This window comes from Oncorhynchus keta, chromosome 18 (genome assembly GCF_023373465.1).
Source record: "Oncorhynchus keta strain PuntledgeMale-10-30-2019 chromosome 18, Oket_V2, whole genome shotgun sequence".
In the NCBI taxonomy this organism is placed as follows: domain Eukaryota; kingdom Metazoa; phylum Chordata; class Actinopteri; order Salmoniformes; family Salmonidae; genus Oncorhynchus; species Oncorhynchus keta.
This window is the reverse complement of record NC_068438.1, coordinates 11,513,641-11,532,899: the sequence shown is the minus strand read 5'-3', so window position 1 is coordinate 11,532,899 and position 19,259 is coordinate 11,513,641. Positions and strand designations below refer to the sequence as shown.

Below are 19,259 nucleotides of genomic sequence, written 5' to 3'. Positions count from 1 at the left end.
GACAAAATCCTAATTATAGATCATGATGGAGTCGCATTAGTCTCAGATTCTCATGTTGATTAACAATTCAAAGCCCAGGGTTGCTACTGAGAGTTTCCCATAAACAAGTAAGTAAATTATTCAAGACTGAATTCGTGCTGGCTCATGGTGACACATTTGTTTATTATTTCTGGAAATGTAAAATTAAAACAATATCAGCAAGACATGTTTGATCACCAAAGCAAGCTTGACCAGCGAGAGGACAGTGGTAGATGTGGGAAAGATAGCATGATTAAATGTGATAGATTGTCTTTTCTATTTCTCTGGACATACAGTATACATAACAAAGACAAGACAAGAGAGTCTTTAGAACATGCTTTATGTTATGTGGTATGAATTTACCCTTTTAATAATTGGAGAAACATGTTTCGACTGACAAAAAAAAAATGGCAAGGCTGGTGCTCAAATGAATGACCGCTAATGCACAATGCTTTGTCTTTTACCCAAACATAGGGGCTCATGGTAAAAGCCAAGCACATCATAGGAGAAACTATGGCTGTCTGAAAACGTTGCTAGCTGTCAAATCCTTGCTTCCACTGTCAATTCCTTTCAAAATTCATTTGAAATTGAGTAAACAAAAGGAGGCAAGGACTTGAAGGCTAATAACGTTTTCAGAAGCAAGCATATTAAAAATCTTAATGCTTGTTTCATACCGTCAACGTAAGTGCTAGGCTTCAATTATTTTTCAGTCAGTGCCTCCAGTAATAAAACCCCACTAACCACTCTGGGGTAAGATGCTTGTATATTTTGAGAATGGGAGCTTGGAGTCCTCAAGCCGCCAAAGGTGTTCTCTCTTAGTAGATGCACATTTCTCATTGAGGCACTGCAAAGCAGTGGCAAAAATACAGGATGAAAGGGAAAGCGAATGTAACAGCTGACCCTACATGGGATGGAAGCCTCATTAAGATTGCTGTGATAACTGGGGGAGGAAGAAGAAAAACTGGGCTACTTCTTTACTTTGGATGTGGTTCCAAATGCCTTTTCAAGTCTCTCTCTTTCCCTTTCTCAGGCTCATTTTGGCTACTGAAGGAGGAATGCTGGGCACGATGTCATCCAAGCTCACCCAGAATTTCCTCACAAACCAATTAAGGATTCCTCCCGTGTTGCTGCTGCCAGCTCTCTGCTCCATCTCCCCGCTCCCTGTAGGAATGAGCAGGAGCAGGACCGAAGCAGTCATGCCTGGGAAATATAATACATCTTGAATGTGTTACGAGTGGCTGTCATAATGAAGAAATTAAGAACAGACTGCCAAACGCAATGACACAGACTGGCGTTGCAGTTCTTAAAAGGATCACCGTGTCAGCATACTGATTAAGAAAGAAAGAGAGATGAACAGCCCATAAGTATTATCAGAAGAAGAATGTCTGTCCTTGAGCACTCTAACAACAGTACTCTACAAGATGTGTTTATGCACTTGTTATACAGTAATACATCCCACAGATTCTTGATCCTTCTCAGACATACTGCTCTGTTACCTCATATTGTGCTACTTTGATAAACTACCTTGTTGGAAGACTGAAGATATCTAAAGTCACACCTTCTGGATAGATATATATATATATATATTTCTGTTGACGTATGATTGGTAAACACAAACACATGTACCGTACATCTAAACCCGCTGTTCTCTTCACTCCTTAACATTGTCAATAATTTATCTACAGTTAATTAGTCGACATCAAAGGGATCACGGGATGGTAAATGACCATGAAAAATAACGTCGTTACATTAATTGATACAGTATCAAGACACCTGAGCAAAAAATTGATATGTTGCCATTACAGGTGCTGTGTAGTACCTAGATGTATTTTGGCAAACATAATTATCTTCCTCTGTGTGTAAGTGTACATTTCTTATAGTTCAGGTAGGCCTCTGAGCTTCAGCAAACAAGGGAAACAGGAGGGTTGGTCAACAACAATGAGAATCATCCAGTGATAGAGCTTACCCAAGAAAAAGGAATACTTCCTGGGAAACAAGTTGGCACACTCAAAAAAACAGGCAGGGATAAATATCTTCTTAACTCAGACTTTATTCTATGATTGGATGTATACAGGTACTGAGGTTTAGCCGTCACATGACTTCTTTATCAGAGATCCATTTTTAATGTCTCACTTCAATGTGTGGACCAGCTTACCACACAGCCCAGGTACCTCTACAATGGCAGTCATTGTGTGTCCCACTTTCCTCTACGCAATAGTCATCACATTCCATTAGTGCACTGTGATTTGTTGATTGATTATCGGACTGGAAACAAGATCATGTTCGAGGAAAACAGAGCTTACAGCCAGTTTTCCTACGACTGAACTCAAAAGCGAAAAATGTACTAATTAAACTTACAAAGTGAAATTTCCTCATATTAAATCTCAAATCTCTGGAGGATAGATTCGGCATCCCGATAAACAATAAAATAGAAAACACTCCCTGTTCCACGCACGTCAAACCAGCATGCTGTCTGTCTGGTGGAAAAACTGGAAATAGAGCTAAAACTAAAAGCTGTAGGTTTATAACAACTCTCCAAAGCTCAGAGTCTAAATACTGTGAAACAGAAAACTCACCATGACAGCACTATCTGTCAGTCAATGGTTGTTTCTTATAGTCTATTACGAGGGATATCGTGGTCTGAAACAGATTCATTCACAATTATAAAGTTAATCTTAATTACGGAGCTTTGGGAAAACAGGTAAGGGTCTGGATTCCAGAGGAGAAGGATGGCGGTGGATATGAAATGGAACATGAGACAAATTGCTTTCCTTCAAGGTTCACCACACCCTAACATATCTTGAGACATTTTGTATAATTTTTTATAAATCGAGAGAAAATAATAATAATAATAATAATAACAATATTATAATGTTTCCGAGCCTATTCTGGAGTCCCTGAAGCACATAATTATGTATGCCAGGTGTTGTAGAGAGGACTGGGAAAACAAAGGCGAGGTACATATTACTCCAGGCACCAAACAGAAACATACTGTATGTCCCAAAATATGTGACTGACCGCCTTGATTCGGTCTTATGTAGCAAAATCTGAAATTGTGTTTTTTTTAAACATTGGATAAAAGCAGACACAGGGCAAGGGAATATATATATATATATATTCGGAGAGCCTGTTTCTGACCTGCCCTTGACTTTGGTGCAGGGCATGTGATGTCCATAGCCTCTTCGTCGCAAAATTCCCTGGTCTTCTCAAAAAGATAAGTTTGTCGAGCTGTGTCCACTCCAGGTGCTGCTTGTACAGACAGACCATCTATGGGAGTGTAGTAAAACGCCAAATGGATCTACCTCCTGGTCCTCTTCCCCTGTCTTACCCACCAAGGGTAGAGACAGAGATGACCTCGCCTACTGAAATACCGGATTGGGCAAAGCCACCAGAAGACGACTCAAGCCAACCAACTATTGAACCTGACTGGTGTCAGGAAGAATCACCCTCTGCCTCAAGTGACACCTCTGAATGGGAACAGCTGATAGACTCATTGCCGATAGAGTAAGGGCACTGTCATAACCAGAGGCCCATATATGCACTGTAAGAACATTTCCTGTTGTAAGATATGTTGTCATCACCGTCTCTGCTCTGAGGGAATGGGAGGAGCAGCGGATCGGGTGGAGAGAATCAAAAGGTATATAAAGAGACATTTGCCATTACTTTGGCGCTGACTTCTTGAATTCATTTAGACAACCATTTGACTTCGGGTAATTGCCACCTGACTCAAATTACTTAAAAGATTCTTTCTTGCTGGATACCAGGGTAAGAGTCCGTTTACCTATCGACCAGTTGACCCTGTGTGCAGCATACGTTTGGACCGAGTGTACCGTTGTGACAAAGTCTTAATTGACAGAGGAACACTGTAGCACCGGCCGGGTTGCTTGCCCCAGACACTGCGGTAGATCAACGGCAGAATTACCACCTGCTGAGAACGTTTGGAAAATTCTTTGAATCGACTCCGTCTCCGACTGACCCAGTGACAAGTGTACTGTTGTAACACAGTGCCTTGCCCTGGAATCACGGTTGCGGGTTATTTGACAATACTATCCAACCTGAGGGCAGGTTAGAGTACTCAGTCTAACTTGAATCTCGAAATTTAGTTGAACCAACGATTCCTCATAGGAGAGATCGATACATAAACTAAATTCTCAGATCTCTGACCGATTGAAAAACCGCTCCTGATCTCGTGGGTCTCCCTGTCATCTTTTAAAAGGTAATTAAGTTGAAGTATTATATTTTATTAGAGATAAGTGTTATCATTGTACCAGGCATTTAGAGCATTAACCTGTTAGTCCTATAGGGGCAGTATTTCATTTTTGGATAAAAAGACGTGCCCGTTTTAAGCGCAATATTTTGTCATGAAAAGATGCTCGACTATGCTTGGAATTGATAGTTTTGGAAAGAAGACACTCTGACGTTTCCAGAACTGCAAAGATTTTCACTGTGAGTGCCATAGAACAAAATCTACAGGCAAAACCAAGATGCTTGAGTGACCAGGAAATCAACAGGATTTCTGGAGGCACGTTTTCCATGATCGCCTTATATGGCTGTGAATGCGACAGGAATGAACGGACACTTCCTATCGTTTCCCCCAGGTGTCTGCAGCATTGTGACGTATTTGTAGGCATATCATTGGAAGATTGACCATAAGAGCCTACAATTACCAAGTGTCCCGCACGGTGTCTGCGTGGAAATTGGTGCGCAAAAGTCAGGTACCAGTATTTTTCCATCCGAATCAGAGAAGAATGCACGCTTCCAGGGAAGGCATTTCAATGAAGAGATATATGACAAAACACCTTGAGGATTGATTCAAACAACGTTTTCCATGTTTCAGTCGATATTATGGAGTTAATTCGGAAAAAAGTTTGACGTTTAGGTGACTGAATTTTCGGTTAGTTTCGGTAGCCAAATGCATAGTAACAAAATGGAACGTTGTGTCCTACACAAGCATCTTTCAGGAAAAACTGGACATCTGCTATGTAACTGAGAGTCTCCTCATTGAAACATCTGAAGTTCTTCAAAGGTAAATTATTTTATTTGAACCCTTTGCTGGTTTTTGTGAATGTTGCGTGCTAAATGCTAACGCTAAATGCTAAGCTAGCTATCACCACTCTTACACAAATTATTCTCTGGTTCTAAAGCATATTTTGAAAATTTGAGACGACAGGATTGTTAAGAAAAGGATAAGCTTGAGGGCAGGCATATTTATTTCATTTCATTTGCAATTTTCAGAAATCGCTAATGTTGCGTTATGGTAATGAGCTTGAGGCTGTAGTCACGATCCCGCATGCGGGATGGGGCGGCCTAAGAGTTAAGGCATTTGCATGTTTTTGATTAACGCTGTGTGTGTCCGAGAAACAAATTGTGTATTTTGAAGTGTGTTTGATTGTAAAAGACAAAAACCAGAGTGTTTTCAAAAATAAACGGTAGTCTTGTTTTGTCTCGAGTAAAAGGTTCTCTCAAAGACAGTTAATGGCACGGGAGATAACAACTCTGACACTCCCCGCTACCGGGACACTGGAAACGGGGATCAATGCTCTATGACAGAATGAGTTACCATTAAAAGACAAGGAGGAAGGTGGAAGGTGTGTCCAGTAGTGATTCATTTAATTGTCTTATCGATCTATCTAAGTTTTATTTTCCAAGCGATACATAGCCGACGGGCAGAGTAGTGAGACTAAGTTGACTAAAGGTCTTCACACTTTAAACTAGATACATCACAGAGGGGAAATACTCAACCACAGGGAAATCATATAGAGACTGGTAGGACTAGTGCTTAATAACAACTCAAGGACCAATTAGTGGTGAAGCAAAGTCTAGGATAAAGGTGGGGTTCACACATCCCAGCTAGAGCTAGACCGTTGAGAGAGACAAGGCAAAAGGCCTCTCTACGCGGACAACGCTTCGATATAGAAAGAGAGACAGGGCTACGCGAGCGGTCCTGGTTATACCGAGATAACCTGAAGTATCTATAGTGCCCTGTCCAATCCAGGGAACGGGACGCTAACCACCTCTAGCAGCCCCACTGCCGGCCAAGGCTCAAGGTTTCATATCGCGACAGGAGGAAGGATGTCAGTGTTGCACAGCAGCTGAGTCTGAACACTCCTTGGAGACAACAACAACAACAGGCTCCAGAGCATTGAAATAACAAAACGAATGAGAATACCTTATAACCTTGCATAACATCAATTCACCTCCCAAGTTTAGATAAGAAGAATAACTTCATACAATGGAAATTATATTCACCTGAAGTGCTGGTACTGCTTGACCTGTGGCTGCGGCCTGAAGTACAGATACAAGTGTTGTTGCCAGCCATAGCTTTCCTCCAGCACAGTATCATCCCCCAATCCAACCAGCTGTGGGATGTTGACCCCTGTCACAGTGCTGTACTTCACAAACCCGGCAATCTCAGACAAAGTGTTCACTCTGGTCTTTCTGAAGCGAGGCTTGATGAGGTCGAAGCACCAGTCGGGGGCAAACTTGGTGCGGCCTGTGATCAAGAAGTGAAGGTCCAGACTGTGGTGGAGCTTGTACATGGTCCACCAGGCACAATACCAGAGCACAAACATGTTCTTGTTTTGGCCACTGCAGTTATCACAACTCAGGTCCACACATGTTTCCCCAACTCCGTAGTTGGTGAAGAAATGGTGCATGTAGTTGAGGAATATCCTCCTGCCTTTGCTGGATGACATGGCTTCATCAATCAGGTAGTTGACAAGCCAGACTTGTGACAAGTTAAAAAGTAGATGGGACCTGGTTGCATAGGGTCGGAAGGATAGTGCACCTAGAAGGTCAGCATCCCGGAGTCGCCTCTTCACTGTTGACGTTGAGACGGGTGTTTTGTGGGTACTATTTAATGAAGCTGCCAGTTGAAGACTTTTGAGGTGTCTGTTTCTCAAACTAGACACTAATATCCTTTTCCTCTTGCTCAGTTGTGCACCGGGGCCTCCCACTCCTCTTTCTCTTCTGGTTAGAGACTGTTTGCACTGTTCTGTGAAGGGAGAAGTACACAGCGTTGTACGAGATATTCAGTTTCTTGGCAATTTCTCACATGGAATAGCCTTCATTTCTCAGAACAAACATAGACTGATGAGTTTCATAAGAAAGGTCTTTGTTTCTGGCCATTTTGAGCCTGTAATCAAACACACAAGTGCTGATGCTCCAGATACTCAACTAGTCTAAAGAAGGCCAGTTTTATTGCTTCTTTAATTGACCAACAGTTTTCAGCTGTGCTAACATAATTGCAAAAGGGTTTTCTAATGATCAATTATCCTTTTAAAATGATAAGCTTGTATTAGCTAACACAACTTGCCATTGGAACACAGGAGTGATGGATGCTGATAATGGGCCTCTCTGTATGCCTACGTAGATATTCCATAACAAACCAGTTGTTTCAAGCTACAATAGTCATTTACAATATTACAATGTCTACACTGTATTTCTGATCAATTTGATGTTATTTTAATGGACCAACAAATAGCTTTTCTTTTAAAAACAAGGACATTTCTAAGTGACCCCAAACTTTTGAACGGAAGTGTATGTCCTTAATCAGTATAAAGGAGCTGTAATGCATCCTGATGTCTTTGGTTGCTGGTTCAGTAGGGGCCCCAAGAGACAACTGCAGGTCTTGACAGGTGGTCTTGCAGTCAGCAACCATCTTCTGGTAGACAGACTGATCACGTTGAACAAGTGCTTGCTTGGGCCAGCTCTCTTTTTGATGGGAGGCATTAGACCATTCTCCTTGTATGCCTGGTGGAGGAGAGTCAGGTGTGTTCTACTGATGCTGAAAGACAAATTCCAGATACGAGTATTTTAGCATTATTATACAATAGATAGCCGTAATCACCGTCAGACGCACCTGGTTAACTTGATGGGTCATGTAATCATCTGGCGAAGTGGAGTCTTTTGTTTAGACATATAGCTAGCTAGCTAAACAATTAACCATAATCGCAATCTATAGAGTACTAGCAATACAAACAGATTGTCATAGCTAGCTAAAGTTAACCAAATAGATTCAATGGGAGCTAGTTAGCTAGCTAACATTAGGCTACAACTAGCAATGCAAATGGTTTTCTGAGACAATGTTACTCCACAGATCATACAAGTAATGTTAGCTAGCGAGCCAGCCATCTAACGTCAGCTAGCTAACTAACTTGCAATGAAAACAACTTTCTGACAAAATTAAAAACGTATAATATCTGAAACAGTAGCTAGACTCTTACCCGTATACATGGATGAACGCTTCACGGCAGACTGTAACCCCTTTCATTAAAAAAAGACGTCCTGTGTCGTTTCCGTTTTGTTTGTACAGCTTGCTTGGCCATTGTGTCAAGTCTCTCTGGTTCACATCGTCTTGATTCATTTTCAGAGTCAGAGAGAGCCAGCATGGTACGATCGTGCTCCTGAAAGAAGTCCTTCACAACTTTTTCCCACTGACCTTTGTCGATAGCGCCTGATAAATTCAGGACAGCAATACTATTGAGAGCAGTAACAACACATTTTCAGTTCTCCATGGCTAACGTTATTTCTTTAGAAAAAACTGCAGTAGAAAGGATTATCTACTCATAACGAGCAACTCATTTTATAGACAGAAGACAGAAGCTCCACGGCAGGCCAATCTGAAACTCATCTCGTCATGTCCAGCCCATTCATTATCTCAGCCAATCATGGCTAGCGGGAAGGTTCCTGTTCTTTTCTGTGGCTAAACCAACCAGGCTCATAATTTAACAACTTTATTTGTGAGGCACAAGTTCAAACGTTCAAGAAGGCATTTCTGCCCAAATCTTTTTGGGAATAAAAACATTTAAATAAACCTTCAAACGCCTCTCCTGTGAAGTCGTGACTTGTGACATAGTCCTAGTTTCCTGAAACGAGTCACATATGTCCTTTCCCCTGATAAAACCAAAAGTGCCCGTGTGCATGTAACAAACACCAACAACATCCTAATCCAGCCAGACAGCAAACAGCTGGGAAACAACTGCACTTAGCATTGGGTTGATGAAAAATGCAGACGGGTGGCTGAGTAGGCCGGTTATAGAGGTCAGTAATCAGGATCAGACGGGCTTGTTCAAGACAGGCACAGAAGGAGTACTGCTTGCTTCATTACACCAGTGGTACACTACTTCTATACAAGCAAGAAGATGATCCTGGATTTGCATCACTATGAAAGGAAGTAAAACCTCTGAAGTTGGACTTCAAAGATGAGATTCAGAAACAGAGATAATATAATGTCAGGGACTGGAAGGCAGAGGAATAATAATACTAATACTAATAAGAGTCTCCTCATTTTATCTTCATATAGTTACATAGCTACATAAGTAGTACAGTATAGATCTGCTGACTTATGAAGATAAATTGATTTGATTTTTGCATAGGGGTATACTGTATTTTTTCTTCCCTCTACACATTCGTACAGCTTCACCATTCTCCAACTTCAGCCATGATGCATACGTCAGTTTCTCTTGTAAGAGAATAAAGTATGTGGATTCCAACCTGCATGATAGTTGTTGTGATTCTAATTGGAATAGGAGTACTCGGTAGAGTAGAGAGATACAGCTAGTCTTCCTGAAAGCTTATTGGTTATGATGATACTGAAATCTAATTAAAGAGTTTACACTTAGAAAGGAATTTTGTATGGATGTTGATTAGAAATGCATCACTTGAATCAACAACAAAGATACGCGAACTGCCAGAAGATGGACTTGTGGATTTTATAAAAGCCATCTGCAAATCATGTCGCCACTGCATCCGCCACGCGTGCTTTCACTTTGTGAAGGAAATATCAGATAAATGCAAAGTGATAACAATAAAATGTGTTAGTAACAGAACTAAATGCAGTCAACCCTGTCATATATTACACAGGTCTGGGGACATAAAGCCTAAGACAGTATACAGCAGTTTTCATTTCCAAAGTGCACAGATCCGTCTCCTGTGCCCACTGGAGGTATTGAAGAGTGTTTAGCGTAAGCTGCTCAATGGAGGTGTTAGCAGTTGATGTTATTCTTCAACAACACAAAAAAAACAAAGCAAATCAGGGAGAGAAAAATAGATTTATTTGAAAAGGACAAATCATAGACGTGATGCTGGGAGGTAGATGGTTGATGTTCATTCTCCCTGCCCTCAGATTTTCTCCACAGAACAAAGAAACAGGATGCTATTTATAACCCCCCCACCATAGCCTGGGGTTAGCCAATCAGATGTCCTTGCAGTACAACTGGGCCAATGGCCAAATAACAAGTATCCTGCTCCAGACTCAATGTACAGAACAATGAAAACGTGGCACACGTAGTGCTGAGTTCAGGACTGACATTCCACAGAATCTAAACAGCTGTTGAACTGAATACCAACTATTTACATTTACAATTCTCTATTGACTATTAGTACTCTATTTTGTTTTTAGTACTCTCGTCCTCTGTGTTGTGTATGTATCTTCAAAATATTCTTATAGGAGGCAAGCCTGTGCTCTGGAAAACCAACAACAACCACACTGAGCACATTGACCTGAAGGGATGAGGAGAGAAGCCTTACCAACAGACACCACGTTTACGGTTAGCGATCCGTGTTTCACCCCAAACTACCAAAGGATCACAGGCACCAGAAGACTTGTACAGGGAACACAGAGATAATTGCAATTTTCCTTGGATGGGGCTATGAGAAGTGGAGTGTTGCGGACATTAAAGAAGCCGTAATCGAGGTGGCGCGGGGGGAGTATAAAGTATAACAGTTTATTGCTGCGATTCTGCTCTATTATGTTTTATTCCAGACCCAACTCAGCCCTGTCTCTGTTTCCCTCTCTCCCTCCCTCCCTCTCTCCCTGTGGCCACAGTACAGTATTTAAATAATTCCCCAGCCCATATCATCTCAAAGGAACCCCACCACATCATGCCTACAACCAACCACAGAGAGACATGGAATTTAGGAATTTAGGAAGACCCCCCAAAAACACAAGTCAATTCAGTTGGATCTGTTTCAATAGGGGGAGTCTGTGGTCTCTCGTGAGGGGGAAAATCATGGAGTCCCCAAAGAGAGATCAACACAGACTCCAGTGAAAGGCCAGACGAGAGAGAGCATCAATACAAATCTTCTGATTGCATTAATTATTTGGACTGTTTAACTCTTTCCAATTCATTTCTGAATGTGTGTGTATTCCCTGTGTGCCTGACATTCTGAAGGTTTATTTAATGGGTATGGGGTAATGTTTCTGAGTTCTCCATCCAATGCTGTATTGGGGTTAATCCCAGAAGCCATTCCAGATTACAGAATCTAGCATACTCTGTCTTTATCGAAAGAGAATTTCACTTGTTTCAAGGCAAGGTCACTATTTTCCTTAGAATAAGCATATTTCACAATCGTTTTCCTCCCAAGAACCTAGTGTGAATTGATCACCACATGAAAGGCAATTATTTGTATTACCGGAAAAATAGGAAATAAATTAAATTCTACCCACAGCTATCCAACTCCAATTCTGCTATGCCATCTCTGGATAATTGACAAAAGTCATTTTTCCTCAGAAAAGATTCACAGCATCAACACCATTAAACAACTCTTTACCGCAAGGTTCCTAATTCTTCCCATCAGAAAAGGATGAACCAAAAAAACAAAGAAATAAAATGCAAGGCACAAGGCCAAACTGCTGTTTTCTTCCTCTTATTTCAACTGCAAAGTCATGTCTTTTTTCAACATACAGTATGTAAGGGAACAATCCACTACTGGATATGATGTGCTATGAAAGCCCCACATAGTACATGTGCTCTATGAAGAGCAAATACAGTACATGTGCTCTATAAGGAGGAAATACAGTACATGTGATCTATGAAGAGAAAATACAGTACATGTGCTCTATGAAGAGAAAATACAGTACATGTGCTCTATAAGGTGGAAATACAGTACATGTGATCTATGAAGAGAAAATACAGTACATCTATGAAGAGCAAATACATTACATGTGCTCTATGAAGAGAACATACAGTACATGTGCTCTATGAAGAGAAAATACAGTACATGTGCTTCATAAGGAACAAATACAGTACATGTGCAATATGAAGAGCAAATACAGTACATGTGCAATATGAAGAGCAAATACAGTACATGTGCACTATGAAGAGCAAATACAGTACATGTGCACTATGAAGAGCAAATACAGTACATGTGCTCTATGAAGAGAAAATACAGTACATGTGCTTCATAAGGAACAAATACAGTACATGTGCAATATGAAGAGCAAATACAGTACATGTGCAATATGAAGAGCAAATACAGTACATGTGCACTATGAAGAGCAAATACAGTACATGTGCACTATGAAGAGCAAATACAGTACATGTGCTCTATGCAGAGCAAATACAGTACATGTGCTCTATGCAGAGCAAATACAGTACATGTGCTCTATGAAGAGCAAATACAGTACATGTGCTCTATGCAGAGCAAATACAGTACATGTGCACTATGAAGAGCAAATACAGTACATGTGCTCTATGCAGAGCAAATACAGTACATGTGCTCTATGCAGAGCAAATACAGTACATGTGCTCTATGCAGAGCAAATACAGTACATGTGCTCTATGCAGAGCAAATACAGTACATGTGCAATATGAAGCAGCCATACTAAATACTTTACATTCTCCTGACTTCAATAGTGATCTATGGTGCAGTTTCATTACTAGTTAACCGTGTTGGCTGTACTGCACTCAGAAGAGGCTCCATCTCCAAAGATAAATGAACAGTGGGCATTTAGAGCAGCATGTTGACTTGCCTACACCAAGTCATTTAACATATGAGCATTATGTTAATACAACAAGGGTAATTTAAAGTTAGATGAAGAGGAAAAGTGGGCCAGCGAGGAGGACCAGACATGGTCGAGGCCAGGAACCTGTGACACTGCCCCTAAGCGTGAGACATGGCCCTACTGGTTAAGCATACATTATTATTATTATTTATGCATACATAAATTATTATTATTATTATATATTATATTAAAGCTAGAATCTTACATTTTTCGAGGTGCACTGTGGCTCCTAAATAAAAAGCCCTGCTAGTGTATATTAGCAAGACCTCATACGACATCCCCTGGCAGTTGTCTATAACACACATTCTGCTGTCATGATAAGGCTAAATCATGCATTGCATTTCATAGAGAATATATTAGACATTAACATAAGTTAGAGCTGGAAGCCCCTAGTTTTGTTGACCTGGAGGTTGTGTTTTCATTCAAAGCCATTTCCTAATTAAACCCCATTGAGTTGTTTATTGACTAATGTGCTGGATTTCACAGCTCACCATAACTGCACACACAACTCCTTTAGAATCAGACAATTAACAAACTACTTCAATAGTCATGTCAAAATGGAAATCATATACCAAATTAGAATGAGTCTGCACACAGGGGTCCTTGGGTACATGGTCATCTTGGCAACCGCATACAAAAGGAGTTGGACTGAGAGCCAAAAGGTAGTTGGTTCAAATCCTATGCAGGCCAACCCTCAAATTTGCTACATTAGTGTTAGTAGTGGGATGCTGCCATGAGGGCATCAGGCATAAGGAACTTCAGCCAAGCTTGTTACCTGTCTGATCCTACAGTGAGATCTCCCAACAAAGTAGAAAGTTTAGTAGGCTGCAGTGACATCTTCGAAAGCTACTAAAATAAGCCAGACCATCAGTTCTACAACCACAAAGGGGGGCACAGAAAAAATATTGCCCCATGATTCAAACTCGGCAGTGACATCACAGACAAGTCACTTCAGGAATAATTTAATAACTGGTGGCTTTAGCAATGTCCTATGAACTCTCGCCACTGAATGTCTCCTCCTGCAACGCCCCCCACACACACACACACTTTGAATCGTGTTGGTGTCATCTTCAAGTTATTTTCAATATATTCTCCTCTGCGTGTGTGTAAGTGAAGCGTACTTCTCTACGTGTGCGTAAATACAGTAGTTGTGTCAATCGAAGAGCAATGGATAGGCAAGGATGAACGTCATTAATATAGGGGATAAATAAGTCGTAGAAGACACCAGAGGTAGCCAGCCGATCAAAGATGCAAAAGCATCCGTACACTAGTTGTGTCAATCTAAGAGCAATATATAGGCAAGGAAGAACGTAATAAATATAGGGGCTAAATAATAAGTCGTAGAAGACACCAGAGGTAGCCAGCCGATCAATGCTGCAAAAGCAGCGGCTTGGCAGGCGTAGGTACATACAAATAATTCCTCTGTAACTCCAAACTGAGAAGAGGAATGTGACTGGTAATCTAAAGCAACACAATTGTATTAAAAATGAACTAGAACAGAACACGTACCTTGGAATCCAAAGAAGAAAAAGAACCCTGGTATCCAAATTGTGTGTATCCAGAACGAATTCATGTTGTCCTCGTCAGCTCCAAAACCTTTCCACTCTTGCAATAATTTCGTGAGCAGGCAGTATCGTTTTTTGGTAGATATTAAGCTCAGAGGACGTATAGCACCAACGCTGTGTCTTAATGCTGCAGAGCACTATAACTACAACTCAAGTGCTCGAGCGCTAAACGCATTCTTTTTGCAATCACGAATAGTTGTGCGCTTCAGCACTTGCCTGTCCCGGTCGTCACTGCCACCTAGTGGATAAGCAAGTACCTAGAAAAACACCAGTTGGACATCGTCTTCTGATTATTGACGAGGATAAGGACTCACGCTACACGGCTGAGTAACCGTCCGGCCTATGTTCCAACTGTGTTAATTGTGTAATGGAATTGATATTTCAGCAAGCTTTATGGATCGACAGCCTGTCATCTAGAATAGCATCCTGAAACATTTATTTCACATCTGACATATTCTAATGACTGTGTTTCTCACTGTCTATATCCATGTACATGCTTCCATGATCTATATTCCCTGTTAACACCACTGTAGCTACTCCAGCCATAACCTTCAGATCTCTCTGATGCATAGGCTACTATAAAACCAATAAAAAATCAGGACAAATGCACACAATTACAGTTATTTCAGCAACTTAATCCAGATTGATTCTCTCATTAAATGTGATATGCAATCTGTGATAACAATACCATTATTTCCTAAATAAAGTCGCAGAACCCATGCTGGTTGAAAGAGATCTCTCTAGCTACGTACTATGAACCCTTCAACACCTCCACAGCCACGCAGCAGTCCCCAAGAGAGGTGCAACCTTTGGCTACCCTCTGTAAACCAATGACAAAGGTCCTCTGTACCGCATGAGGTGTGTCCCTACCAGAGGTGAGGCTTGGCAGAGGACAGGAAAGGAAGATAGCAGCATGGAAATCTATGGAATACTAATATGTGTGACATGTGGTAAGAGAGCTTCATTCAGCCTGCAGGCAAGGTGGGGGCGGGCTGTTGGTAAAGACACTCTATTCCTCTCTCTGCCAGCCAAACACTGTCCTCTCATCTACTGTTTTACATGTCCACAACTGACAGCAAGGCTAATACAGACCAAACCTGCAAATTCATTCAGTGTGGCAACCCTGTCTTTTTTGTGATAAAGCATTGTTTTTTTCTTACTGAATGCTGCCTGAACATGCCGTTGTATTCCTGCTTCTAAAGCTCAGTCTCCTCTTGTAAGCCCTGGTTAGCTACATGACTGGTGTTGCTGAATTGAATTATGCTCAGATCTTAGTCATTTGTTAAGTATGAATGCCAAAGCCTTACAGCTTCAACAATTGAAACGAAAAACAAAAGTGGCTCATGAGGATGTCTGGATGTGATGTTTAACACACCTTATTGAATATTGAATTACCCTTGTTCTCCACCTGTTCCACCATGTGAACCACAAGCTTTTCATTATGAAATGTTCTGCTAAAGAACCATTGTGTGTACACTATTCCTTTTCATATCTGAATAGTATTTCAGTTACTGTCTGATATAGTATGAGATCCCTGCAGGTAAGACACCATCCCAATGAGATCCCTGCAGGTAAGACACCATCCCATTAGATTGTATTTACGAGCAGCATGTACTGTCAGAGCAACTGGCCAAGGACTGCTGTCAGTTGTCATAATGTTCTCAGTTGTCAGTGCAAATTATTTATTTCAACAAAACCTCTCATGCGTAGGCTCTCTCTATGACTTTGTCATTTCATTGGGATATTTATTTGAAGACATGCAGGTCGCAGTGAACAACCATGAGGTCACCACAGCTTGCTTACGAAAAAATGTGAAATGTGTGAAATAGTGTGTTAGTTTCTCATGCAAATTAGTGTTATCTGTGTGCAGATAAACGTCCAAGCTGTTGAGGGCTACTATAGCCCATAGAAACGCATTGACATTTATTTATTTTTATAAATGGCAAAAAAATAAAGTGAAAAAATAAATCAGAAGGGATAAGGTGTCTATCCTTTAACTAGGAAATATAAGAAAGCTCAGGAAATACAGTACATATATCTTTTGGGACACATATTTGACCCCTTATTTTTGTTGGCACAAAACTACCTCCATCCTTCCATTCGTTTGTATGGGTTACCTTCAAACGAGTACCATGACATTTGTGAGGGTCATAGAGCAAAATGCAGAACACCATCCTTTTCGTGAGAGTCTCCCCTTTCCACAGTGGGGACATATTCGTTTGTTCGGACGCTACAGACAGAAGTTGGCACATCAGCGTTACAGACTTCAGGCCAAACCGTTCGGAAGCTACAGACAGAAGTTGGCACATCAGCGTTACAGACACCAGGCCAAACCGTTTGGAAGCTACAGACAGAAGTTGGCACATCAGCGTTACAGACTTCAGGCCAAACCGTTCGGACGCTACAGACAGAAGTTGGCACATCAGCGTTACAGACTTCAGGCCAAACCGTTTGGAAGCTACAGACAGAAGTTGGCACATCAGCGTTACAGACTTCAGGCCAAACCGTTCGGACGCTACAGACAGAAGTTGGCACATCAGCGTTACAGACTTCAGGCCAAACCGTTTGGAAGCTACAGACAGAAGTTGGCACATCAGCGTTACAGACTTCAGGCCAAACCGTTTGGAAGCTACAGACAGAAGTTGGCACATCAGCGTTACAGACTTCAGGCCAAACCGTTCGGACGCTACAGACAGAAGTTGGCACATCAGCGTTACAGACTTCAGGCCAAACCGTTTGGAAGCTACAGACAGAAGTTGGCACATCAGCGTTACAGACTTCAGGCCAAACCGTTCGACGCTACAGACAGAAGTTGGCACATCAGCGTTACAGACTTCAGGCCAAACCGTTCGGAAGCTACAGACAGAAGTTGGCACATCAGCGTTACAGACTTCAGGCCAAACCGTTCGAAGCTACAGACAGAAGTTGGCACATCAGCGTTACAGACTTCAGGCCAAACCGTTTGGAAGCTACAGACAGAAGTTGGCACATCAGCGTTAGACTTCAGGCCAAACCGTTTGGACGCTACAGACAGAAGTTGGCACATCAGCGTTACAGACTTCAGGCCAAACCGTTTGACGCTACAGACAGAAGTTGGCACATCAGCGTTACAGACTTCAGGCCAAACCGTTCGGTCGCTACAGACAGAAGTTGGCACATCAGCGTTACAGACTTCAGGCCAAACCGCTCGGAAGCTACAGACAGAAGTTGGCACATCAGCGTTACAGACTTCAGGCCAAACCGTTCGGTCGCTACAGACAGAAGTTGGCACATCAGCGTTACAGACTTCAGGCCAAACCGTTCGGTCGCTACAGACAGAAGTTGGCACATCAGCGTTACAGACTTCAGGCCAAACCGTTTGAAGCTACAGACAGAAGTTGGCACATCAGCGTTACAGACTTCAGGCCAAACCGTTCGGACGCTACAGACAGAAGTTGGCACATCAGCGTTACAGACTTCAGGCCAAACCGTTCGGAAGCTACAGACAGAAGTTGGCACATCAGCGTTACAGACACCAGGCCAAACCGTTTGGAAGCTACAGACAGAAGTTGGCACATCAGCGTTACAGACTTCAGGCCAAACCGTTCGGACGCTACAGACAGAAGTTGGCACATCAGCGTTACAGACTTCAGGCCAAACCGTTTGGAAGCTACAGACAGAAGTTGGCACATCAGCGTTACAGACTTCAGGCCAAACCGTTCGGACGCTACAGACAGAAGTTGGCACATCAGCGTTACAGACTTCAGGCCAAACCGTTTGGAAGCTACAGACAGAAGTTGGCACATCAGCGTTACAGACTTCAGGCCAAACCGTTTGGAAGCTACAGACAGAAGTTGGCACATCAGCGTTACAGACTTCAGGCCAAACCGTTCGGACGCTACAGACAGAAGTTGGCACATCAGCGTTACAGACTTCAGGCCAAACCGTTTGGAAGCTACAGACAGAAGTTGGCACATCAGCGTTACAGACTTCAGGCCAAACCGTTCGGACGCTACAGACAGAAGTTGGCACATCAGCGTTACAGACTTCAGGCCAAACCGTTCGGAAGCTACAGACAGAAGTTGGCACATCAGCGTTACAGACTTCAGGCCAAACCGTTCGGAAGCTACAGACAGAAGTTGGCACATCAGCGTTACAGACTTCAGGCCAAACCGTTTGGAAGCTACAGACAGAAGTTGGCACATCAGCGTTAGACTTCAGGCCAAACCGTTTGGACGCTACAGACAGAAGTTGGCACATCAGCGTTACAGACTTCAGGCCAAACCGTTTGGACGCTACAGACAGAAGTTGGCACATCAGCGTTACAGACTTCAGGCCAAACCGTTCGGTCGCTACAGACAGAAGTTGGCACATCAGCGTTACAGACTTCAGGCCAAACCGTTCGGAAGCTACAGACAGAAGTTGGCACATCAGCGTTACAGACTTCAGGCCAAACCGTTCGGTCGCTACAGACAGAAGTTGGCACATCAGCGTTACAGACTTCAGGCCAAACCGTTCGGTCGCTACAGACAGAAGTTGGCACATCAGCGTTACAGACTTCAGGCCAAACCGTTTGGAAGCTACAGACAGAAGTTGGCACATCAGCGTTACAGACTTCAGGCCAAACCGTTCGGACGCTACAGACAGAAGTTGGCACATCAGCGTTACAGACTTCAGGCCAAACCGTTTGGAAGCTACAGACAGAAGTTGGCACATCAGCGTTACAGACTTCAGGCCAAACCGTTCGGACGCTACAGACAGAAGTTGGCACATCAGCGTTACAGACTTCAGGCCAAACCGTTTGGAAGCTACAGACAGAAGTTGGCACATCAGCGTTACAGACTTCAGGCCAAACCGTTCGGAAGCTACAGACAGAAGTTGGCACATCAGCGTTACAGACTTCAGGCCAA

General features: G+C 42.4%; 1 protein-coding gene across 3 annotated transcripts in view; it reads right to left on the bottom strand.

Moving 5' to 3' along the window:
• Window positions 1-19,259, bottom strand: part of LOC118397254 (limbic system-associated membrane protein-like) — a 1,147,967-nt gene that overhangs the window by 432,745 nt on the left and 695,963 nt on the right. The window contains exon 1 of one of the 3 annotated variants that reach the window (XM_035791837.2): window positions 14,315-14,579. The exons of the other annotated variants lie outside the window; for them this stretch is intronic. Within the exon in view, the coding sequence (XP_035647730.1) occupies window positions 14,315-14,378 (64 nt within the window). The 5' untranslated portion in view covers window positions 14,379-14,579. Of the gene's footprint in view, window positions 1-14,314; window positions 14,580-19,259 lie in introns of those variants that run through there. 3 annotated transcript variants of the gene reach the window in all.